This window comes from Xenopus laevis, chromosome 3S (genome assembly GCF_017654675.1).
Source record: "Xenopus laevis strain J_2021 chromosome 3S, Xenopus_laevis_v10.1, whole genome shotgun sequence".
NCBI lineage: Eukaryota > Metazoa > Chordata > Amphibia > Anura > Pipidae > Xenopus > Xenopus laevis.
This window is the reverse complement of record NC_054376.1, coordinates 30,766,489-30,792,764: the sequence shown is the minus strand read 5'-3', so window position 1 is coordinate 30,792,764 and position 26,276 is coordinate 30,766,489. Positions and strand designations below refer to the sequence as shown.

General features: G+C 38.2%; 1 protein-coding gene across 1 annotated transcript; it reads left to right on the top strand.

The window, feature by feature from the left end:
* Positions 1-8,234: 8,234 nt before the first annotated feature.
* On the top strand, positions 8,235-16,889 carry bmp10.S (bone morphogenetic protein 10 S homeolog). Its single transcript, XM_018254666.2, has 2 exons — positions 8,235-8,837; positions 15,240-16,889. The coding sequence occupies exons 1-2, from the start codon at positions 8,507-8,509 to the stop codon at positions 16,172-16,174; spliced, it is 1,266 nt and encodes a 421-aa protein (XP_018110155.1). The 5' UTR covers positions 8,235-8,506; the 3' UTR covers positions 16,175-16,889.
* The last annotated feature ends 9,387 nt before the right edge of the window (positions 16,890-26,276 follow it).

Below are 26,276 nucleotides of genomic sequence, written 5' to 3'. Positions count from 1 at the left end.
ATCACTGCCAATCCGAACCTGATGCTATTCATTGTTCTGTGCAGTTTAATGTTACCATGCTATAATATAACCCTCTTCTTCTGCTGAGAAGCAGGGACCAGGCAAAAAAAGCAACAAATAACTACTAAAAAACTACTATCCATTTGGTGGGCTTAGTGGGTTGATCATGAAGATCTCTTCACCTGGTTTATTAGACTGACAACCGGGCAATATTAATGCCAATGCAAAATAAAACAACTGTAAAGTATCTCTCCTGTGTCATCAAATGTGCAATCCAACAATCCAGGACATAAAGAAAAGCATCATGTACTAATTTGGGGTTAAAGGTTAGTCTCCAGGTTAGTCAAGCGTGAGATGTTTTGTGTCAAAGCCAATATCTACAGGTAGTTCAGATGTTCTATCCTAATGGGGCAGACTGAATACTGTTTCTTTATAACTTTGGGTTTTTCTTGCAAAGTAGAAACTGCTGGGAGTTTCTTGTGTGTCAAGTATTTTTGAATTTTTTACAAAAATTATATTTTAGGTATAGTTGATCTGGCATGTACTGCGTGTTTTCGACAATCAAATAAATATCTCAACAACAGAAATTCTTAAAACCTTCAAGATAAAGCACTTCTGGCTCAACACAAAGGGGCACATTTACTAAAGGTCAAACACGAGGGTTCCATCCAAGTAAAATCCTTCGAATTCGAATATCGAAGTCGAAGGATTTACCGCATTTACTTTGATCGAACGTTCGAAGGAAAAATCATTCGATTGAATGATTCGAAGGATTTTAATCCATCGATCGAACGATTTTCCTTCCATCAGAAATTGCTAAGAAAGCTTATGGGGAAGGTCCCCATAGGCTAACGTTGGTGCTCGGTAGGTTTTAGGTGGCGAAGTAGATAGTCATAGTTTTTTTTAAAGAGACAGTACTTCGACTATCGAATAGTCGAACAGTCAAACAATTTTTGGTTCGAACCGTTTGATTCGAAGTCGAAGTCGTAGTCGAAGGTCGAAGTAGCCAATTCGATGGTCGAAGTAGCCAAAAAAAACTTCGAAATTTGAAGTTTTTTTCATTCGAATCCTTCACTCGGGCTTAGTAAATGTGCCCCAAAAAGTCATTTTTCTGCTCTTCATTCTGTTCTTTCCCTGGTTCTTCTGCAGAAAAATTCGACCACTTTCAATTCATTCCAATGGGATTTTTTGAAGCATATTTATAAAGTGGTGAGCTCTAACTTTTTACTCATTGATTTCTGAAAATCCCATAGGAATGAATAGAAACTGGGTGAGTTTTTGTGCGGCAACCTCTATTCTCATATAATGTCATAACCAAAATACTTTTAATGTTTGGTGTATATAATAAAAATGGTACCTACTACAACACAACTAAATAAATGCTTAAAAGGGATTCTGTCATGGGAAAACATGTTTTATACAAAATGCATGAGTTAAATGCACTCCTCCAGCAAAATCCTGCATTGAAATCTGTTTTTCAAAAGAGTAAAAAGATTTTTATTTATATTTAATTTTTCAATTTGATGTGGGGCTAGATATGTTGTTAGTTTCCCAGATGCCCCCAGCCACATGACTTGTGTTCTGATAAACTGCTGATAAACTTCAGTCACTTAACTGCTGCACTGCAAGTTGGAGTGATATCACCCCCTGCCTTTCCTCACTGGCAGCATATCAATAGAACAATGGGAAGGCAACAGGATGACACCTGTATTGCTAAACGCCCCACCTAGTGGTAGATATGAGAATAGCATTCAGAAGTAAGAATCCCAAGTCCCACTATGACTCCTCCAGTTACACTGAGTAGGAAGAATAATAGCTTATCTCAAAGCAGTTGTGTTGGGTAGAGACTCTATCTTTCTGAAAGTACATAGCCAAGCGCAATGGCCTGAGATGGCTGCCTACACACCAATATTACAACTAAAAAAATACTTCTATTGGTTCAAGAATAACATTTTAGATGGTAAAATGAATTATTTGCAAGGTACATTGTTTCATTTAGTAATAAAAATGTCAGGATTTAACAATTTTTTGGCCAATTATCAGACAGTCAAGCTGTTGGGAGGGCCTATAAGCTGCTGGTTTGTTCTGGAGTAGTCAGGTTGCCAGCCTTAAAGAAGAAGGAAGGGTAAAATGCTTGGGGTGGTGCAAAGTTATTAGGTACCCCCAAGTTCGCTGCTACCTGAGGCTGGCACTCCTCTTCTTTGAGACAAGCAGATGCCAAGGCTACTGTTTGCGCCTGAGAACCATGTCAACAACTTCTTTCACTCACACAGGTGTCGCCTGCAATTATTCTAGGAGGGAGCATGCTCATTATGAAAATCTCTGTACTACACAAGCATTTGGCCAAACCCAATTGTGGTTCCTGGATGACTGGAAAAAGAAGCAAATAGTATTCTGGGCTGCTACGTACGTGGCATATAGATAAAAGAGGTGATTGACCAAAATCCCTTGGGTGTATAACTTGGTAATCCTCCAGTGATTTTGTCTTCTCTTCATCTTTAATTTAGTAACGTCAGCATTTTTAGGAACAGACTTTAACTCTTCTATGGTGTCCTGTTCATTCTTGAAAATTAATTTTCCAATGGCAGCTTCTTCTGAAACATCCACAAAATAGGTAATTTTCTTTTTAAAACATTTTTTTCTAATTTTCCTACCAGTAATAGGCCAATAAAGGTTTATTTTGTAAATATATGTGTCTAATAATAATATCAAGAGAATTATTTTCTATTTGCTTTATTTCCATTAGCTTCTTTGAAAGTGCTACTGGCTCATTTTTAATTTTTAGTCTTGCCTAAACAGTGAATCTGTCTGGCAAGTTGAGCACAAACTTCTTTATTAGCTTCCATAGGTCTACTATTTATTATAAAACAATTATAAGAAGCCAGAAGGGTTCAAGGACTAGCAATATACAGTATAAAGTGATATGGCATCCTTAGGGATGGGCATTGTCAGGTGAAGAAAGCTAAACATGGGTTTTCTATTATCTTCTACAAAGAGATAATGTAAATATATTAACATATACAGTATACAATCACATGAAAAAGTTTGGGAACCCCTCTCAGCCTGAATAATAATTTACTCCACTTTCAACAAAAAAGATAACAGTGGTATGTATTTCATTTCCCATGAACATCTGACTACTGGGGTGTTTTCTGAACAAAGACTTTTAGTGAAGCAGTATCCAGTTGTATGAAACTAAATGAAATGTGAAAAACTGGCTGTGCAAAAATTTGGGTACACTAATAATCTTGCTTATTTGAATGCATACAACTGCTCAATACTGATTACTGGCAACAGCAAATTAGTTGGATTAGCTTGATAAGCCTTGAACTTCATTGGCAAGTGTGTCCAATCATGAGAAAAGGTATTTAAGGTGGCCAATTGCAATTGCCAATTGTGAGAATGGTTACAACAACCCGAAGATCGCCTCCAAAGACCTGTAATAACATCTTGCTGCAGATGGTGTATCTGTACATCGTTCTACAATTCAGCGCAATTTGCACAAAGAACATCTGTATGGCAGGGTGATGAGAAAGAAGCCCTTTCTGCACTCACAACACAGAATCGCTTGTTGTATGCAGAAGCATATTTAGACAAGCCACAGTCATTTTGGAACAAAGTGCTTTGGACTGATGAGACATAAATTTAGTTATGAGTGCTGTTGTATGAGTGTGAACAGGTGAACAATGTGGACAGTTTCAGTCTAGGTCTCAGGTGTGAACAGTACAGGGCTTTAGGGTTGTGAACAACAGGGGTGTTACAGATGTGAACAATGCAGGTTATTACTGTCTGTATTTGAGGTGTAAACAATGCAGGAGCCAGTTGGACAGCCCTGGTCTACACTATTAGGGTTTTTTTTCTTATCCTATGTGTCCCTGTTAAAGGTATTTACAGTATATGTTGACTGTGATACACTATACAGCTACATAATGCATGGGATACATGCTACTGATATATATTGGTGTGTTAAAGTTCTTCTGATACCTGATACATCTGTACACTGCTTAGATCTGGTACTGGTATATACTGCTGCTTAGAACAGTACATGCATAAAGCTCAATTAAACTAATGGCAAAACACTTAATCTAGCACAGTTAGCAATAGCAAAAAGGTAATGTATAAAGACTGGAGAGACTGGATGTGTAACATAATAGCCAGAACACTACTTCCTGCTTTTAAGCCTTTATACATTACATTTTTGCCTAAATAACTATATTGGATTTTTTTTTTATTTTGCACAGCCTATCTATTCACCCAGTTTTTATTTTTACACTGAACAATTCCTTTAAGCGCAACTATACAGAATTATGCAGATCACATTTCCATATATACAGTAGTAGGTACCTTTAATGAAAGACACAGCTCACTGCAGACAAAAGCACAAGTTGCAGAAGTATATGAGCCCTATTAACTTTTATCAAGATATCAGATCATGGATAAACTGAAGATCATGCATAACCTGTTGCTGCAAAGTGTTCTTAAAGTCCTGAACTATATTGAACCAAAAGACCCCTACACAACCAACCAATGCTAACGACTAACAAAACAGTTCCGTCGGCAGGGGGTCTCCTTCAGACAACTGGAAAAACACATTGTGCTTGGTGGAAAAACCAAGTGGCACAATCAGTAAAACAGGAGATAAGTGTTGGTCAATTCCGTAGGCATCATGCATTGTGTGCCTGTCTAAATGAAGAAATAACATGGAGCTTTCCTTATTAAAGGCACACTAACACATTTTAATGCTTTTGGCTAATGGAAACACCAGTAGGTAATGTTCTTGGTCCTGTGCTTCCAGAGCTAATAAGTAAAGAAAGGTGTAGGGCCGCCCCAGCCTATATAGAATCAGTCCACAACATAGCATTTCTCTGGACCTATTATCAAGATGCTCGGGACCTGGGCTTTTTTTGCATAAGAGATCTATTTGTAGTTTAGATCCCTGTGCCTTAAGTCTAAAATAGAATAAAATTAAATAAAAAATAAATAGGTCAAAGGTCAAAGTCAAAAGGTCAAAGTAAACTTTATTGACATCTCAGCAGTATACGAATGTACAGTGAGACGAGGCGACGTGGCTCCAGCTAGTACATATCACAAAAAGGCACTTAGAAATACACAATAAATATGTAAACATGAAATGTGCAATGTATTGGCAGAAATTGGATACCGTATATACATGTGTAAACCTTTATTTTTAAATAAAAATAAATTAAACATTAATTAAACCCAATAGGATTGTTTTAAATCCTAAAATATTTTTAAATGGGGTAGTACTAAAAAAAAATAGTGGGGTGGTACTATTCTTTGGTTTTGAAAAAATACTTATTAGAGATTGGTAGCTGTCTGTTATCTAAAGCTGATAAAGTGTGTATTATCTATCTACTTACTTGTCTTTGTCCACAGGGGGTAAGTTTTGCCATACTTATTTTTATTCAAGGCATCGCTCTTCCCAAGAGGGAAACCACCTGACCTTCCTGTGCCAACATGAACCTCTCCAGCATCCGTCCCATCACTATACTGGGTTAGAACTACATCCCTCCCCACCAATTCTAGTGAAGATCGGAACTCTTATTTAAGGCCATATGGGGAAGCAAGAAACAAAGCGAAAAGCTATATGCCTATTAAATACATCTGTGAAAGCTATGCTGCACTGGTTTCTAGGCATTCAAGCAGTACAGATAAGAATGGCTGTCTTTTTTAATTGATAAAGATGGTACCAATGAAAATCCAACTGAAAATCATTCTATTCTCTATTGAGTCTTGCTGGCCTTTCCTTGATAAATGAAGCAGATTTGCTTTGTATGTTTTGAAGAACAGATCCCTATTGTAAGGTGGGATTTATGATAGCTTAGTACCTTCAGGAAGAACTGTTTGCTTAAATAGAGCATATGGGTAATTGGTATTAAATAATATGTTATATGTATAATATATCCCTCCTGTATCTTGACAGACATTCATTGGTATTGGTTTGGTGAGGTTTTGCCTCTTCAAGATTTCATTTACTTTCCTTGTAAATGGCAATTGCATATTACTGCAAAAAGCATTTTCTCTCTTTTCCTCCAACACCTGGAAACTAGAAAATTGACTTCCTTGCAAATATAATCACGCTTTCTCCAAATAAAGCCATATAAACTATTATTTATCATTTATCTGCATCCAAGCTGTGCCATACAGTGCAGGCTGTTGACAGGGACAAAGGAGAAATGTCAGGTCACAGTTTGGGAACGGAAAACAAAGGAAGGTTCAAGATAACCAAACAAGCTGCAGAAGGTTACAAGGGCACAAGGCAACATACATGGCAGCGCTGCATAACTATCCCTGGGAGAAAAGAAGCCCTCCTTCATATTGCAATTTCACCATGTTAATGCCATGCACGGGAATGTATGGGGCGTTGGTCTTGTTTTACAAGTGCTCAGTTCAAAACAGGGGCCCTCCAGACAATAACAGAATCCCTATTAGAGTGCAGCAGATAATTTACATTGTAATAAGTGTCTTCTTAAAGAATCTTATGGACAAGGTGATGTAAGAGGCGGGACCTGATATCCTAAATAGAAAATTGTCATTTTAAGAACTAAGGGAGTCCCCTGGGATCCTATGATTCCCAGTGCACATAAAAAAACCATACATGTTAGGTCACATGAGCCAATTAATGGACAAAGTTCGGTCTTTTGCTTCCACACTTCTTCCTGTTACAGTTAACTCAGGGAAAAAGATGTAAAATGCCAATATTTACTTTAATATATATTCCAGTTTGGTAAGATTATTTATTTTATGCAATTTAATATGATATTAACTATCTGTTAATTAAGTATTCATTTTGGGGGTATAGTTTTTCTTTAATAGAAAAGAAAGATAATAGATATTTAAAGGTTAATATGTCTTCCTTAAAATATAGCAACCCAAAGTATGGCAGGGTAAATCCCATAAAAAGCTTTGAATGGATACAATCTGTCCTGAGAAATCTTGGCCCACCTGGAAGTTGTAGTACACCCCATTGAAGAGATTAAAGGAATAATGCTAGAGTATAATTGTTGAAATTCACTGATTCAACTTGCAGTTCAACCTGTCTGGCCTTTAGTAAAGTCTCTGCACATTATTAAGTAGATAGGCAATGTGTCTGGGTGTAGGATGGAATGCCTCTGGGTTTGTTTTGTTAGTCTACCTCTTTTGTAAATGTCACTAAAATCCAGGCAATCCCATAGTCTAAACTATTTTTCTTTTCTCTGGTATGTAGGAGGGCAATTCTTATTCATCAATTATTTACTGCACATGATCCTTCTAATGAACATGTAAGGCATGTAATTTAAGGGGACATTAATTAGACACATTGTGAAAACATTGAATGTGATGATGCTGAGTTAAACCAAACACTGTCATGTATTTGTTCAAATGTTATTGCTCGATAGCGGCACATAAGTATTCTAGCATGGTCACTGGGGAGTAAACTATTTCATTATGGTTTATAGATGATGTATACTATTATTTTGGTTGACTAAGCAATAGGGCAGCTCCCACACAAATGAACAAATAAATAAAGGCTTTGTATGCCTTAAAGGTTTGCTAAATGTACATACTGTAAAATAAGTAAATTAAATGAAAAACAGTTTATAAACAGTATTGCAGTATAAGCCTTGAATTTTCTATGGAGTAACGATACTCCTGATTATTATCATTTCCTCTACACTGTCAATCTTGTAAACAGCTGACTTTAACACATACAAATGTGAATGCAAAGATTAGAACCTGAATCCCAAAGTGATTTGTCCTGTTCAGCCCAGAATAGATTTAGTCATATAAAGAGAATCTCATTTACTGAAATCCATCATATAAAATTCTCATTTGCTGAAAATTACTTGCAGGCCTACAAATCCTTGAAGCGGGTTATGACCTTTATAATTTTACAGGGAAAAGAAAAATGTACAGTTCAGTATTTCATACTTTGCACAAAGCGAATCCTTCTCGGCGCTGTTCAACACATTCTCTAGCACATAACCAAGAACTAGCAGCAAGAAAATCTATTCATTCACCCAGAGCTTGTATAAGCTTCTTGCATGTTAGCTAAATCACATAAAACTTCTCAGAAGGAAACTTTGGCAGCTTCCACAGGGAAGTTGCAGAATAAGGGCAAACTTTTTTTTTTTTCTTGGCCTATCTCGCCGGCAGTGTCAGAATATGGAAATGTTTACAAAATGCTCATTAGGAGAATTGGGATTCTGAGATAGCAGCAAATTCTGTTGAGACGCTCCTAGTGCAGAAGATAAGAGGAAAAGGGATGCCGTAGGGACATGTTATCCAATTAGTTAAACCTGAATTTTTTAAAGAGGGGTGAAGACAAAGAGGGAGGGATAGAGCAAGGAGTGTGTATGTGAGAGAATGGTCACAAGTTGCAGACAAGAATTTCCAAACTTGTCAACTGCAGATGACAAAAGCAGTGTCCTCTCGAGAGAATAAATCAGACTCACGGGACACCACTGGAAGCTGAAGTTCACTTGAGCACAACAGCATTTTAATCATGGATCCTGTCTCTCTGTGGTCCTACATGGCCTTCATTTTATTGGCACATGGCATTTCAGCAAGTCCTATACTGGACCTCAAAGATCCTTTGGAAGATGGGTTACCTTTGTTTGATGAAGTCTTTTCAGATCAGGATGGATATGATTTTAATTCCTTGCGGGAGACCATGAAAGACGACATCCTGAGGACCCTCAACCTCTCTGGCATCCCAATTCAACCACCTGTAAAAGTGGATCCTCCAGAATACATGTTGGAACTCTACAACAGATTTGCAAAGGACAGAACAACCATGCCTTCTGCTAACATTGTACGAAGTTTCAAAAATGAAGGTAAGAACATGGCATGGGGGGGAGGGGGTTTGCTGAATATCTTGGGCATGATTAGGAAATCTGGCATTGGTTTAATAAGATGAATACATCTGAATGCAATTTATTATGGGGCCCAAGATCTGACATGGCAAACTGTTAGGTCATTGGAGTTGATTCGGAAAGTAAAATGAACATATCATTTTTAGAGATTATGACAGTTTTTCTCAATTTTTACTGTACTGCTTACATGGTTTCCCAATCCTGTTTTCTGGTCCACCAATAGGTCATGTTTCTCGGATAAACAAGCAACATCACAAGTGTCTTGGTCACTAGCTCAGGTGAATGAGTCAGTGGACATCCTGCCACCCACCTATGCATCTATTCCCCATGTGTTAATATATAAATTGGGGTTTGTTAATAGATGACAAGAACAATTTTAAGAAGGAAAGGCTTACATTTTGAGTATAGTACTACTGAAGAGCTTAATGGGAAGCTGTGAAAGTCATATTGTACTGTTAATTGTAAATTGATGTCATAATATAATAATCATATTATGGGACAAACAGAAAGACAGGACTTGATGAGGTAAGGGACATCTCCATAATGGGGCAGGCCTCCAAAAGTGTAAAAATCACATGACTTGGTTAATTAGCTGTCCAGTCTGGTAGAGCTTCTGAATTCCACACCTTAATTTCCATATGGGAGTCAGTTGTATTGATGAATCTGTAATTTACTGGGTGTAATCTAACAAATGGCTTCAGTGCCCCAGGGATGACAGATCTCAGAGACATTGCTGAAAACCATGTTTCTACCTTTGTTTTAGATTTAGATTTACAGGACTTCTCAAACCTTTTTTCCCCATTGCATGGCAAATTGCAGAAATTTCCCTGGGAAAACATATATCCCCTGAAACTCTTCAATGATCCGAATCAGTTAACATCAGTTCACTTGTTTTTTTTTCTTTGTGGTTTTTGAAGTTGGTCCTGAAACTTAACATGAAAGGAACAGAGCTTTGACCTTCTAACATCTCTCAATTCTTCTGTTCACATTACAAAAACCTTAAGAATGATTCCTGGCTCTATTCAATATGTCCAGCTGCTTCTCATCTCTGATATCTTGTAATCTCTCTCCAGACTCATATAAAATAAATTCTGTTTTGGGAAAGGCCTCACCTATAGTTCTTACATGAGGTTGGAGGTTAGTGGGCCAGTTGCAATCAAAAATCAGCTTGTCTCACAGTTTTGGACATAACTTATTCCAAAATGTTTCCCTCTACAGGAAGTAGAGAAGAGTGGGACCAAGCAATGCAGTCGGACTGGGACCATCAGCCTGTAACCTGTAGTTATTGCTAATAGTTATTGCTAAACTACAACCAGGTCCGGACTGAGAATTAAAATATGCACTGCCATTTCAGGTACACAGAGGCCCAATCAGCCCACACAGAGGCCCAAATAGCCTCCACCAGCCCATTTAATACTGACTTTCTATGGCACCTTATAGCAGCCCCTCTGGCATTTGCCAGAACCCACAGATTGTCAGTCCGGGCCTGACTACAACTTACAACCTACCACCTCCGGGGCAGTTGGAGGATACTGGGATTTGTAGTTTACAACAGCGGTACGTCTCCAGAATTGATCTCAGTGACAAAGTTACTGAAGATATCACAAATTATACAATGTAATAATATGTAACATTACATTTTATCAAGGACATTTTTCTTCTTGAAGCCTGGGTCAAATGTCTTTGTGATTCTATTATATATAAATCACTGTCCTGCATTTCTGTATTTTGGATGATTTACATCTGCCAAAACAAAGGGGCATTTTTTTTGGACCATCTTAAATTATACATTTTGTTAGAAAATCAACATTATATCAGTGTTAGTATTTCAGAAATTACCTTTTTATTCAGTGTTAGTATTTCAGAAATTACCTTTTTGGAGTTACTCGTTCATCTCCAGAAGGAAGAATTTCCATTTTAGAGCCTTTAGTCAATGTTAAGAGTGGTTTATGCACGGTACAGTTTCCCAGTAGATATATTCTGCAGGGCTAGAGGAAGGAAGGGGATCTCAGCAGTGTTTTGGGGTAAACCCACAATAATCCTGAACATCTCTGGAGACTGAAAAAGTGCTCACTTCTCGGGCCAAGAGGTTTTCTGTCAGCTCTTCACATTCTATGTTAATTTACGTTTGTTAGTGTTTTCTGTCCTGCCGTTTACTTGTTGAATATACAAGACCTTTGGGCTGTGGGTGGGGTTGGTTAAATTTTGTCTAAATGTTGAATCCCTCCAGAATGCGAAGGGTGTATTACACAGCAAAACTGGCTTCTCCCCAGAATAAATCTTTAAGCATATGCTATATAGGCACAATGTCTGGCTCTAATTATCTTGAAACTTCCCTAGTTCCCAGTGGGCTATACAGTTTGAAAAAGTACAGTCGATAAATCTTTTACTTCTCTTTAATATGTCTTTCCCCCCCTCCTTTAAGATTGGAGAGATCTCTTCAGAGTTATTATTATTATTATTATTATTATTATTTGGTGTGAAATGTGTTTTAAAATGGAATTCAGTGAATGGAAAATGGAAACAGTTAATGAAAGACCAGTTGGAATTACAGCCATTACTATCCCACCAACTCACTGAATGAAATAAGACTTGAAGAGGTAATTCTTTTAAGAAGGCAGGTTTAGGAGATTAGGAAGTTCTAAATTGCAGTAGGGGTTGAGGGGTTTGCAGAACATTGGACCGATTGCATAGCTATTAATTCATGCGTGCAGAAAAAACTTTGGTCTCAAACCCCAATTAAGCTTTGATGGAAACTCATCAGTTTTGATTTTTTTTTTAATGTAAGCAGGGGTGCCTAACTTGAGCTCCCCATAGTGTTGAATGGCAACATCCATCATCTCCCAACAGGCTTAGCAGATGTGCTGGGAGATGTAGTTAAGTGGTTTCTAAACTTGAAGCAGTAGAAGGGTAGCTCAGCTTGATGGTCAGTAGGGTGAGATTTGGGGAGAATGAGTATATGCTCTCCTAGATATACTTGAAAGTCCTGTTGAATGCAAATTATCAGATTAAATCTTATTTTCATCTTATTTCCTTGAAATGATGTCTAAATAGTTGAATAACCAATGTATTTTCATATCCATAACCTTTAATGTGCCTTAACCAAAGGTTGGGCCTCCAAATGGGACTTAAACTGAAAACATTTGACATCCACTGTAGTTTACAAAAGCTGAAAGGCTGCAGGTTGGACGTCAATTTTGTCTCTCACTTTTTAACTCATGTCCCAGAGGCTATTATGAACAGGAATAACAATTCTCAGAGTTTTCTTGTTCACTGTCAGGCATGAGCAGCATCATCATAAACATTACAGCTTGAAAGCAAATGGTAAATAAAGAGAAACTATGTAACTCAGTGAAGTACATTTTCTCATCCACGATATGTCATACTGACATGCCCCATTTTTACAGTTCATCATCCTGTGTTTTATTAGAATTTGGGGAACTGCATTAACCAGAACTCAAGCATCTGCCTGGATACTCAATGAGTTTTTCATTTAAAAATAAAAAAAAAGAACTAGTTGGCACGTAGTCCTTGCCATTGGATGATATTTTCGTCTGGAAATCTTGTACCACTAGGAGTTGAATTCAAGTCTGTTTCCATAACAGATGTCATCCATCGTAATCATTTGCATGAAAAAAATTAAAAGATCCATTTACAGATGCCGGTAAAATTTTATTATTTAAAAAAAAATCTGCAATAAAAGGTTTCAGCCTCTTGGACAAAGTAACATTTCTTACTTGGGTCTCATGCAAGGAAGCAGTTGAATGGCAGGAGCTTTCACAAAGCTCCTAAAATTACAGGTTTAATGTTTCCTTAGCTGTAAACTAATTAGCTAAATGCAGGGGCGTAACTATAGAGGAAGCAGACCCTGCGGTTGCAGGGGGCCCAGGAGTGTAGGGGGCCCAGTGAGACCCTAATTAATTAGCAATTTTAATATATCTTGGTAAAATAGGTCAACTTATGAATATTTTGGAGCCCTAAATTGAATTTGCTATGGGGCCCAGTAACAACTAGTTACGCCACTGGCTAAATGTTTAATAAATTGAAACAGAAGGTAAATTGTAGAAATGAACAGCCACTATGCTACCGTAGAAGAGGTGAGGAGGCAAGACAGTTGCTAGCAACGAAAAAATTACTTCTTGAAATGGGAATTAGTGGTCTCATTTATGGTGTATTTTCTTTTGCATATTTTTTAACCTTAAGAAGGCAATTCTCAAATGAATGAATGAAACCTCCCTCAATAGTCCATACCAATATTCCATGCTGGTTCTCTAATTCCTTCGTTCTTGATTTGGTTTTCTTTTATTGTTTTCATTTGTTCCCTTTCATTTCTTTTGGCAGAGAAATATAATGCAATAAAAGCATTACCTATATGTATCAACAACCGTTTGTTTGAATAACTTGAAGGCCATGATGAAATTTACATAAATTTTTAATGTCAACATTCAGCCAATTAAAACATAACAGGAGTAAGTCGCAGGGGTTTTTAAAAGCTATATAAAGTTAACATTTTTGCAAATGATTTCAATTCACTCTACCTACCAATGGGTTGTGTCTATTACCTTCAAAAACAGGAAGTAGAATCATAAGGGGAGTGTAGCATATGTAATGGCAATCTATTTAGCTGCCTGTATACTTAAAACTACAGAACATATCATTTTAGAATTTCAGATTTTTATTGATTATGCTTGTGATCAGGACACCCCAGAATGTGGAGAGATACAGTATGTACAGCAAAATACAACAGAAATAGCTGTTTTTTTATTATAAGAGAATAGAATATTAAAGTTGACTGGAAGATTACCATTTAGATCTGTTACCCCTCACATATGAGAAACAGCTCTTTATCAGCAATGACTAGGAGATAAAGGTTGAATTCCAGGATATATTAGTTAGCGAGCCCTATGTTATCCAATAATGTCGGCGTTCATTCTATTCTTTAGCAGCAGTTACACCATATGTTCTAAATACATATAGTTCCCCACTTCAAACAAGTGTGCGAACGTTCTGGTTTACGAGTTCCCAGGCGGGAAAGGTGCTAAAAGCACGAGACTGTATTTGGTTGCAGTGTGAAGAGACACTGAGCAGAACTCTTCATTTAGTTGGGCTATTTCAGGGTGCCTACACTTAGCAGCTAACTGCAAGGATGTGCTTGGGGGAGGAAAAACTTGAATTATAGGCATGTAAATGATATAAGATCAAACATACTCATGGAAGGCTTTGCATGAAAACCCAAAGCACTCAAGCTAATATGCACCCAGTGAGAAAACTGGACATAATATGAAACAATATGCAATAACCCTACTTGGGGCAGCTTGTGGCACTACACTAAGGTTATCAAATAAATAATTGAAAGTTGATGGGCTGATTTAAATTACCTGCAGTCAGAGCAGGTCTTTAAGCTGGATTTTATATGATCAGGTGATCTTACAGTACACTGTGACATAACCTATGTAGGCAGAGCTCTAAAATAATAGGACAATTTTTAGTACAGTCATTGTAGGAGTTGGCTTTTGGTACTGGAAATGGGGATATCCCATTGCTGTGACTTACCTCAATTCTAGCACTGGCCATTTGATGCAGACATACAAGCAGAAATGACTAAAACAGGGGAAAATACCCCAGTGATGCCAAAAAGGCATTGTATTTTATTGTATTTTATTAGCAACACCAACAAAATTCATAGAATTTCAAAATTGCTCATCTCCATGGTTAAAATAGTTAGATTGCACTGCAGTTCAATAACTCTCAAGAAGTGCTCCAAATAACAGAAAATTTGCTTGCCCGCTTTTTGGCAAGGAGATTCCAGGTTTGTGATTTAGACGTTCCTTTCATATGTTAAACAGCTCTCCATACCTCTCTGTTTCAAGATAAACATGTGGCAGTACTTTCAGACGTAGATAATGCACAATTACACTGATCCTTCTTTGCACAATTTCTGTTTATATCCATATGAAAGTTTAAGGATATGGTTTGGGAGATAATGGCTTCAATCCATCAACTTGTGTGAAAAATGTTGGTAATACGAAGCTGTCTAACTGCACCACTTTCTGCTTAGTGGAGAAAACTGGGAGAAAACAGTTTGATAATTGGGTTCTGCAGAAGTAGAGGAATTCTAGTAATTCCCTCTAAGTGGGAAGTGCCTTAATTGCTTGATAACCTATGACTTTGTTAAAGTCTATCAAGCCAAATTTGTCAAGAATTTTTTTAATGGGCAGGGGGGTGTCTAAGAAATGCACCATACGCATTATGTAGTATCTATCTAGCAAGTGGGTCTACAAAAAAAATAAATAAATATGTAAATAGAATGATTGGAGATTTAAGCTAATGTTGGTAATGACACATGTCTTTTCTTTATTTCAGATTTTACCATGCCCTATAGTGATGCAATGGGGGTAAGGAGGTACCCTCTGCTGTTCAATGTGTCTATTCCTCAACACGAGGCGTTAATCATGGCGGAACTCAAGTTATACATGATGGTTCCAAGGGACAGGATGTTGTTTGAAGGAGTAGGCAGGAAAGTCACGGTATATGAAATATACAGTGAGGGAGAGGATACCATAAGGGCTGTGGAGCTTGCTTCCAGACTTTTATACAAAACCAGCAGCGAGTGGCAGATGTTTGACATCACAGAGGCAGTACGCCGCTGGAGCAGGTCAGAATTTGCAACTCACAGGCTAGAAGTGCAAGTGCAGAATCCTGACGTTGATCTTGAAGGTTCTGGAGAAAGAAATCTGGATATTGAAGTGAGACCAGAAAGCAAGCATGAGCCTTTCCTTGTTGTCTTTTCTGATGACCAGAGCAGTGACAAGAAGGAGGAAAAGGAAGAGCTGGAGGAAATGATTAACCATGAGGAGGGACTTGATCAGGAGAGCAGAGAAGATATTGGCCTGGGCAACGGTCTAAGTGAAGAATCATTGCTGCAAATGAGGTCCAACATAATCTATGATGCAAGTTCCCGAATCCGTAGAAATGCTAAAGGCAATTACTGCAAAAAGACTCCCCTTTACATTGACTTTAGTGAAATTGGATGGAATTCATGGATTATTGCACCCCAGGGTTATGAGGCATATGAGTGCCGGGGAGTGTGCTCCTACCCTTTGACTGAGCATGTCACACCAACAAAGCATGCCATTGTGCAAACATTAGTCCACATGAAGAATGCTCAGAAAGCTTCCAAAGCCTGTTGTGTTGCCACTAAGTTGGACCCTATCTCCATACTTTACCTGGACGCAGGAGTGGTCACGTACAAATTTAAATACGAGGGCATGGTTGTAGCAGAGTGTGGATGTAGATAGTAACAGCTGCAAGTGGATGGGGTTTTGTTGTAAATTTGTACATTTTGTATTTCCTTATTTAAAGAGTTTATTTAAGAATGTGTGTACAGATAATATATGTCTTTAAAAGTGTCCAGAATTGTGCCACATTGACTTGAGGTGCATATTAATAGTGTACCCTTGACTTAACTAAATTATAGGCTGGAATGTATCTTGTAGCACTGCAGTGTACAGTTCTACTCTCTTTAGTTCACTGCTGGCTTCTTCAGCTCTAAAAATAGTGAACTTATATGAGGAGAAAAAAAGTTATAGGGCACTCCGCTCATGACAACCCGGCTAATATCTGTATTTACAGGTCATTCTTTTTGGGGACTTGACTTGAATTATAAGACAGCCAAGATAGATATAAAGGTTGTAGGTGTAAAATAATTGATTCCTATGTTCTGGTTTGTCTGTGTTCTTTATAGACAAGGTAGGTAATCATATCCCTAATTTTTCTAACCACACTTGTATATAACATGCGATATCCAAAATAATGGATATATTCACCTCTTGCCACTGGCCAGTTGTTGAAAGTGGATGAAATAGATTAAATCTGTTTTCTTCAATACTGTATGCGTAATTAGTGTGCAACTGTCATGTACTGAAAATCTAGTAGAGGTATAGGATACATTATCCGGAAACCCATTATCCAGAAAGCTCAGAATTATGGAAAGGCCATCTCCCATAGACTCCATTATAATTAAATAATCCACATTTTTTTAAAAATAATTTCCTTTTTCTCTGTAATAATAAAACAGTAGCTTGTACTTGATCCAAACTAAGACTAATCCTTATTGGAAGCAAAACCAGCCTATTGGGTTTATTTAATGATTTTCTAGTAGACTCAAGGTATGAAGATCCAAATTACAGAAACAACCGTTATCTGGAAAACCCCAGGTCCCACGGGTCCTACCCGTACTAACAAAAATGAGGTAAGAAAAAAAAACGGTTCTATTAATATTTCTCAAATCATAGTTACATAGTTTAAGTTGGGTTGGAAAAAAGACCAAAGTACATCAAGTTCAACCCCTCCAAATGAAGCACAGCGCCCCTGTTTCTAGAAATCTGCTGTTATGACCCATTACTGTAGGTTATAAGGATTTCAGATTTAATCTGTCCTACTGTTATATTCCTATGCACTATGAGGACATGTTTAGACGCATTTAATTCAAATTCTGCATCTGTTTCTTTACTTGTTTTTAATATCCCTCAAGTATAGTCGCTATTTCTGCCATCATATTCATAAGGTGGTCATATATTTTTCATGGGGAGGAAATGGCTTGTCATTTAAATTAGACTGTACATTGTAAGGTGTGATAAAAACAGCCAAAAAAAAAACATAGTGCAGTTATAATAATACAGGATATAAGCATTATTTTTTTTCTTTATTTCCTTATTTTCTTTGTTCACCAAGAAACTACATTTTGCAGAATTCCCAAACTGTGCCTTATCATATATCTGACAATGGGACGTTAACTGACATCACATGGGAGACTGTTTTTATTCCTTTAACAATGTCAAATGTTAGCCCCACCATCTGTTGTGAATGGCAGTATCCAGGATCCCAAGAAAATGGTTGGCTGAGAATGCTGGGTTCTGTAGTACACAACAGCATAAAGCATGTCTGAAATCCCTGGTTTAAGTCCTCTACAGCAGAGTCTGTCCACATGTTAGATAAATCTGCCAGTGGCACTGTTCCGTTTATATTACACATGGAAATGGGATACAGATGCCAGGAAAAGAATCTGCGTAAAATTCTCACCACAAACAAGGAGGCGTGGGGAAAGTACTTATTCATTCACTCCTTGGGCAACAACATTGCCTCCATCCCATTGTCATGAATTTAACCTATAGGGTGAATGATCTACATTAATTACATTATTAATTTCTGCACAGAAATACAACAACTTAAAGTCATTGAATACCTAAATCTAATGGCCACCGTTTCCACCCAAAGTTCTCATACACAGCACAGAACCCTTCAAAGGTCCTGAAGTTAGTGGAAGAAGTTCAGTACAGGAAAGCCCATCTCCCATAGACCCCATTTTATCCAAATAATCCAAAAAATTATTTCCTTTCCTCTGTAATAATAAAACAGTACCTTGTACTTGATCCAAACTAAGATATGTTTTATCCTTATTGGAAGCAAAACCAGCCTATTCGGTTCATTTAATGTTTACATTATTTTCTAGTAGACTTAAGATATAAAGATCCAAATTATGGAAAGATCTGTTATCCGGAAAACCCCAGGTCCCAAGTATTTGCTATAACAGGTCCCATACCTCTATATGATGTACAAATCCCTAGCTAAAGGATATACGTGCACAAGCAAAAGTGACAGAAACCAATCAAATAATTGCTTTCATCATTCCAAGTGATCTAGACCAGTCAAGGCTATCTGCTTACTGGTTGCTGTTCTTTATTGGATAGAGCAAATTTAGCCCACTGATAATTCATGTTGACATTATCCTCACAGGGCCCACAGTATTCTCCTCTTCCAAACAGAGCATTTGAGAAACAAATAAGTAATATCACTCCAGATATTGTTAGTCTTCTTTCAGGTTGAAAGCTGCTTTAGCCTACTTGATCCATCCTCCTCTTTTCCAGAGGCTACACAATTCCATGTTATAATTTGGTTTAAAGTCAAATATGGTATAAATATGGCTGAACTGGATGTTAATGTCCCCAGTGAAGTGGAGATTATTGACATCTCTGCTGTCAGGATTAGTGATGGGCGAAATTATTTGCCAGGCGCAAATTCACGGTGAAAATTCGCTGGCGTCAAAGTTTTTTGACAATTCAGATGGACGCCCTTTGACTTTAATGGGCGATGGCGTCAACTTCGTCGTTTCGCGAAATTTTCTCACGTTTCGTGAATTTTGCAGGTAATTTGTGAAATTCTAAAATCATTAGTGACAGTTTAAAAAAAAATATGGTCCTCTCCTGTCCCATTGAATTTGACTAAATATGATTATTTCAAATTTTCTTTGGCTCTAGCAGACCAGTTTATATCCCACCATTGTGGCGATGAATATGTTAAGTTCTGCGTTAAACAGAGGAACAGAAAAGGATGAGGTGAAACACATGTTGTCAAATACTGACAATCTGCAAGCAATTATTGCAGTGTTACAGCTGTAATGCCCCTTCTTGTGTGAGCTTGCTCTGCTTTTATTGGATTCTGTCCTAAAGTCACAACAGAAAGGGGGGAAAGTTTACGTATTATTTATATTTTTTGCTTGATGGCCAATTTACCTTCCTGACCTTGACCTGAGAATTGGGAACTGTGTTATGTAATGATATAGAAGGAGTGCTTTGCCTGCATTTAGAGATGTCAACAAACTTCAGGTTATCATGGAGATAACAGCTCGTAATGGTTTAAGACCTCCTTCCACTTAATTCCAAGATGGTAAAAGAGCAATGGTAATTCCAGGCTTAATCACTATTCACAGTGGGGCTTGGAATAAAAGTCTGAAATCCATCTTGATATTGTATGATTTAACATTTGTACTTAAAGCAAGAAGCCTGTCAAAATCTATTAAGTATTTCTTGCATTGTTTCCTTGGGAAGGCAAAGGTCAACCTGTTGGCACTGCTGGGACATTTTGATCCAACAGTTGTTATATTAGCCAAGAGTCCCTTGCAGAGATGTCAACTACCCCCATGTTATTGGGGTGATTATGGTCCAGTGCTTTTTAGAACCTAATTCCTCTACACTCTAAATGGTAATATGAAATAAGATCCCAAAAAATGCCTGAAGTGGATCATCGGGTCCTGGTTAGCTGACATCTCTGTTCTTGTGACATTTTCATAAATTTCATAAGTTCTGTTAACACACCCTGGCTGATACATATCACTGGGATTTGTAGTAAATCTAGGTCTGGAGAGGTGCTGGCCAGGCCTGGACTTGCAATCTGTGGGTTCTGGCAAATGCCAGAGGGGCTGCTATAAGGTCCCATTGAAAGTCAATATTTAGTGGGCTGGTGGGAGCTGTTTGGGCCTCTGTGTGGGCTGGTTGGGCCTCTGTGTACCTGAAATGCCAGGGCCTATTTATATTCTCAGTCTGGACCTGGTGCTGGCTGAATAACCATGGTGTATTTAATAGAAAATGAGTACAATATCTGGCAATATCTTATACATACATTTAATTACGCTTGTAGGATCTTAACTTGCCCATGCCTGTTTCTGTAAGACCCACTGCATCAAGTCTTTGGTTCTCTTTCCCCAACCTCCTGCCAGCTTAATTCTCTGTTAAATCTTTGGGGCCAAAAGTTCCCAGCTGTGAATAGTGAAGGTATTGTGATACTTATTAATGATTTATATGAGCACCTCTCTAACCACATAATAGTACCCTTTGTTTAAGCCTAAAAAGCCAAGAATTATATCATAACAATATGTGCTTTACTGATCAAACCCCTTTATTCCTTTACTAGACATTTTTTCTAGTTCGTTAATATTTACTGAAACCAGTTGGCTTCCAAACTGCAGACCCCCCTAATTGTCCCTATCTATATCCACATTCTGAACTATCTGGCCTTCACATGTCCACCCCCTTTGTCATCTGCCATGTTTCTGCCACTCTTCTGACTAACCCTAGTGATAAGAAGGTGTCAGTGCAAAGTAACCAAATGCCCCCCCACCCTGTCGTTATTTATACTGAGCCGCAAATTTGTCAGATTCTTGGGAAAGTGTGGCTGACGTTGATGCCTCCTCCCAGAGCTGAGAGTTTCTGGATCTTTTAAGGCCAACTTATCTGTCCCACAGGAGATAAGAGACTTGCCATTGAAATGGCTGACTGATACATTAGTGGGTATCAGCACACATTGGAATCCTAATCCAGCCGGTCCTTACTGCTCTGCTCAAGAAATTAAATCCCTTAAATCATCTGTTGTTTAACCTAGTATATATCACTTCATATGCATTGATTTGTTTACAACAGATCATGTTCTCCATCATGTATCTCTGTATATATATATGTACTTGATCAGAATCAGCCGCACTCTAATCCGGATTTCATCTATTCTTGTGGGTGCAGGTTCAAAAATATGTATTATTTAATTTGTCACATAGAGTGATTCAAATCACTTTTATTAGCATGAATATCTGTGTCCAACGTTTTGGCCCCCCCAAGGATTGAAAAAGGCCCCAAGGGGGGCCGAAACCTTGGACACAGATATTCATGCTAATAAAAGTGAATTGATTCATTGTAAATCTGGAGTGTGGTTCTATGTGACAAATTATATATATATATATATATATATATATATATATATATATATATATATATATATATATATATATATATATATACAGTCCTGTGTGTTCTGAACCATAACTCCCACATAATCTGTTCTGCAACCAACTATAAAGGCACTGAATATGTTTGTATCTTCCAAATCCAGCATTTATTTTATGATTTTAGAATTCACAGATTCAGATAAATGGTTAGCATTTAATCAGATGGAATCTAAACCCTTGATGCCGTGTGACTTTAAATGTTTATGTGCAAATCTCAGTATGCATTATATTCTAGCTAAGGCCTAATACAGGTCAGGATCTGCAATGACTTTAAGGAAAGCTAGATGTGTAATTATACTTGGGACATTCTCCAACATTCTCTAGAAAGTCATAGTGGTGGGTATGCTTTGAGTTTTGGTTAAATAACAACTGGTAGGTTGCCAATCTTACTCCCATAATTTATATTGTTTGTATCCCCTCTCAATTTAGATACCAGAAGTTTATTTTATTAAGGGTGCAGGGTACAAAATGCAATCTGCATTTACACTGCTGAATACAGAATACAGAATACAGAGACCGTCACCCCCCCCCCCCCCATCTGAATAATGCACTGCCTGTGTTCAGCAGAACTAAAGTGGTAGGCTAGGGGAGTAACATAGGCATCCCCAAATTAATCCCCTAATTTGAATGTCATTTAAACACAGAAATTAGGAAGAACTGATGGGCCACAATGGAGCCCTGTACATACCATGTTTCTGCACCTTGGTGCTCTTGCACTCTTAAAATTCTTCCTGCCCCCAGCAATTACCTTTCCAGCACATTGCTAATGCCAAGAGCACCATGGTAACCTGTGGGGTGCTGCTGCCTGAGAACTGTTCTTACCTTGCCTCATGAGTGCTTCTGCTTGTATTTCTGTTTTCAATCACTTTCAGGGACCCCTTTTGCATTTCGCGACTTGCATTGGGCTGCCATGCTCCCCAATCCCTGGGAATATTCAGTAGGCCCGAATTGAAATCGGCCATATTGATTTGGAACATGACTAGGGTTGCCACTTGGTCGGTATTTTACCGGCCTGGTCAGTAAAAAAAAAAGGGAAAAAAGATAAATATATTGGAAGGCCGGTATTTTTTTCCAGAAAAGGTGGCAACCCTAAACATGACAGCTGAGCCGTACCCCGTGACATTATAGTTACATGTGCCTTAGTTCTGCGTTTCTGAAATCTTGTTCAGCCTCGTATTTTTTTATTAGTAAAATGGCCAAAAGAATAACAGGGTATGAAAATGCTCTACATATAAAGAAAGAATGTCAAGCCTGCATCCCTCCAACTGTTCAACGACAATTCCCATCCACTGGCCTGTGGGTTGAAGTGTAAAAATCCCAGAAGGGCTGTGGCCAACAGCTAATGTTCCATTCTCTCTTTCTGGCTTTGTTTTTCTTCCTGTACAGTCTCTCTCTCCTAATATAAAGTCTCACTTGTTTTACTGGCATTATTTGTAATGTATGAAAATATATTGTAAATACAGCAATACATTTGTCATCTATCGACTATATATTTTTTTAACAAACTCCCACTGGTTCCTGCGTATTTGTTCGTTCAAGAGAACCGCATTTACATTCACATATTGATGCATTTACCAAGCTGGAAGTACTTGTAAAAGTAATGGGGGTGGATGGGAATGTGTCCTCGCTGATAAATACTTGCATAATTCTTGCATAACATGGTTAGCCTTTATAATTCCCTGTGTGCATACAGATTTGGGCTGTCCTAAATCTCGTTGGAAATCTACATTTATAAGTAAGGCAATTGGTGAAAACCAAGGAGGAGTTTGTTGGGGGTACATTGTAATCAGGCGAGTTAAGAATGATTTATTGGTTTGTTGAAGGGAAAAAAACACAGTTTATTAGGGTATAATTTTGCCTTTCCTTTCTGAAAGCAGAAGACTTTGCAGTATTTCATGCAAAGAACACTGATTCTCTGTATAGTTACAGAAACACACACATTATTTTTATTTCTGAAATTCGTGGGTAGATAATCTGAATTGGTATGTTGGTGTTAATAGCTTGTTAAAACGTAGTGTACAGAAATGACTGTATTGATATCTGCATTTATACAGATGAATGAGAGCTATAATAAAATTATGGGAGATCATTTAGGGGTGGAGGGAACCAATGGCGTAACTATAGGGGAAGCAGATCCCATTGCTGTGGGGGCCGGACCAAGATGTCTGCTTCCTTTATAGTTCTAAAGGATCATGGAGGCAAGAGAATGGGCTGGCTGGAGGCGGTGGAGAGTAGGGAGGTGGGTAGGGATTGCTGTGCTCTAAGCCCCTATTAACTAGTTAAACCACTGAAGGGAACAGCAGTACAGCATCCCCTTTATTTTTTGCACTGTGCCCTGAAGGATCAACAATTAATTTCTTACCACAATGGGGCCCTGTAATTTAAGTCTGCCCTGGAGCAAACAGCAATCACAATCTCTCCTTGCTCCCCTCAAAGGGGTGTGGTAGTGGCATAAAAGGGGTGTAGTTATGATGTAGAGGGTCACTGCACACAACCGCCTGAGGATGGGTTATGGATAAGGTAGCCACCTGGCCGGTAAAATAGTTGATCCCAATATTATTAATAGGGAAAAAAGATAAATATATAGGAAGGCCGGTATTTTTTTACAGAAAAGGTGGCAACCATCGTTATTGATTGATCCTTGAAGAAAAAAGGTAAGTGTCGGGCAGATTAGGAGCAGGCCACGGGCTAATCTTAAGGGTATTACAAATTTGCCGGTAAATTTGTAATACTAGCCCTAGTCCTGGCAGGTGTTTTACTGACTAGGCCGGTAAAATACAGGCCGGTTGCAACCCTAGGCCCAGGTAATGCAAGAAGCTTGAGCAACACATTCATTCATAAACACTGGGCATAACCAGCAGCAACCAATCAGTGTCTTTCTTCTTGCCCTGCCTGCAGCTGGCTGAAACAAAATAATCACTGATTGGTTGCTATGGATTACTGGTCAAGTGCAGGTTTGCTCAGTGCCCAGTGTTTATAAATGATCCCCATCAATCTGAGGGTAAATACCAATGTAATCAGTTATGTTCAAACTGTAACCTTCTAGCTGTTGTTTAACTAAAACAGCCTCCAGCTGGAGGAGCATAGGTTGGATGTCCCTAGTGTAATAGTCTTGGGCTATCACAGGAATTCATAGTTTGCTTTCCTCCTTTCTCATTGGACATTGAAATCACATGACCATAGTGGTTACATGAAAAAAAGATTCTACCTGTTGCAATAAATGTATTTAGCACCATTCACCTTTGGACTGCATTCCCTCAAATGAGAATTATTCATAAGCCTCTGTTTGGATGCCAGTAACCTATAGCCACCCACCAGCAGGCAGCATTTCCGGGTTAGCTGTTTAAAGGAACAGTTCAGTGTAAAAATAAAAACTGGGTAAATAGACAGGCTGTGCAAAATAAAAAATGTTTCTAAACATAGTTAGTCAGCCAAAAATGTAATGTATAAAGGCTGGAGTGACTGGATGTCTAACATAATAGCCAGAACACTACTTCCTGCTTTTCAGCTCTATAACTGAGTTAGGCAGTGACTTTAAGAGGGTCACATGGGACATTACTATTCAGTGAGTTTGCAATTGATCCTCAGCATTCAGCTCATATTCAAAAACAACAGTTATGACCAATGTGTCCCCGTCAAGAATCTGATTGGTTACCAAGAGAGCTGCAAATCAGGAAGTAGTGTTCTGGCTATTATGTTAGACATCCAGTCACTCCAGCCTTTATACATTACATTTCTGGCTAACTAACTATATTGGAAACGTGTTTTATTTATCTTGTTTTTATTTTTATACTGAACAATTCTTTTAAAAACACCTGATTGGTTGCTACGTGTGGGAAAACTTAAAGGAGAACTAAAGCTTAGCTAAAGAAGTAGGCTTGAAATGTTGTACATTATATTTTGGGTTTCTGTACCAGCGCAAGGCAACCACAGCCCTTAAGCAGTAAAAATCTGTGTCTCCAAAGATGCCCCAGTAGCTCCAATCTTCTTTTCTGCTGATTCACTGCACATGCTCTGTGCTGCTGTCACTTACTGAGCTTTAGGGACCCACTCACAATATACAGTACACATAGAATAGAAATGTCACAATATAAGGCTGATTAGTAATTAATACAGATAATTACTACATGACAGCACAGAAACCAATGCAATTAGTATCAGAATTTAAGAATAAGAACTGTAGCATCATCTTATATTACAGGCCAACCTTAGTTTCTGCTTGATAATTAGTGACGACCCCTAAGCTTAGCTTCTCAACAGCTGCTCAGAGCCCACTGAGCATGTGAGTGTCACAGACACTTTCCAAGATGGTGACCCCCTGTGACAAGTTTGAAGTCCTGGATCATTGCTGCTATTGACAAGCTGAAACTTTAGCCTGATGCAATAAGTGCAGTATATAAAATATGGCATTTTTAGCCATATTGATTTTTAGGCTTTAGTTAGACTTTATAACATAACTCTGTGTTAGGGTTGACTCCACAAGCGTTTTTGTCGTGATCCGACATACTGCAACAAAACGCATGCGACTTGTCACATGTGCCAAAAATAAGGTAGGTAATAGAATTGTCGCATGGTGTCGCAGCGTTGATCCGACGCAACACGACTGTCAGATGCAGACGCAGCGTGCAGTCCTACCCTAATACAGCAAACCGGTGTTCGAGAGCCCCCTCCCATTGTAATCCGTTTATTTACCACTTTGAGAGAAAGGGGCCATGTTTCTGACACATTCAGAAGTCTATCAGGCTTAGAAAGTCTGCTTCAAGTTAGTTTATCCCTACTGTAAAGTA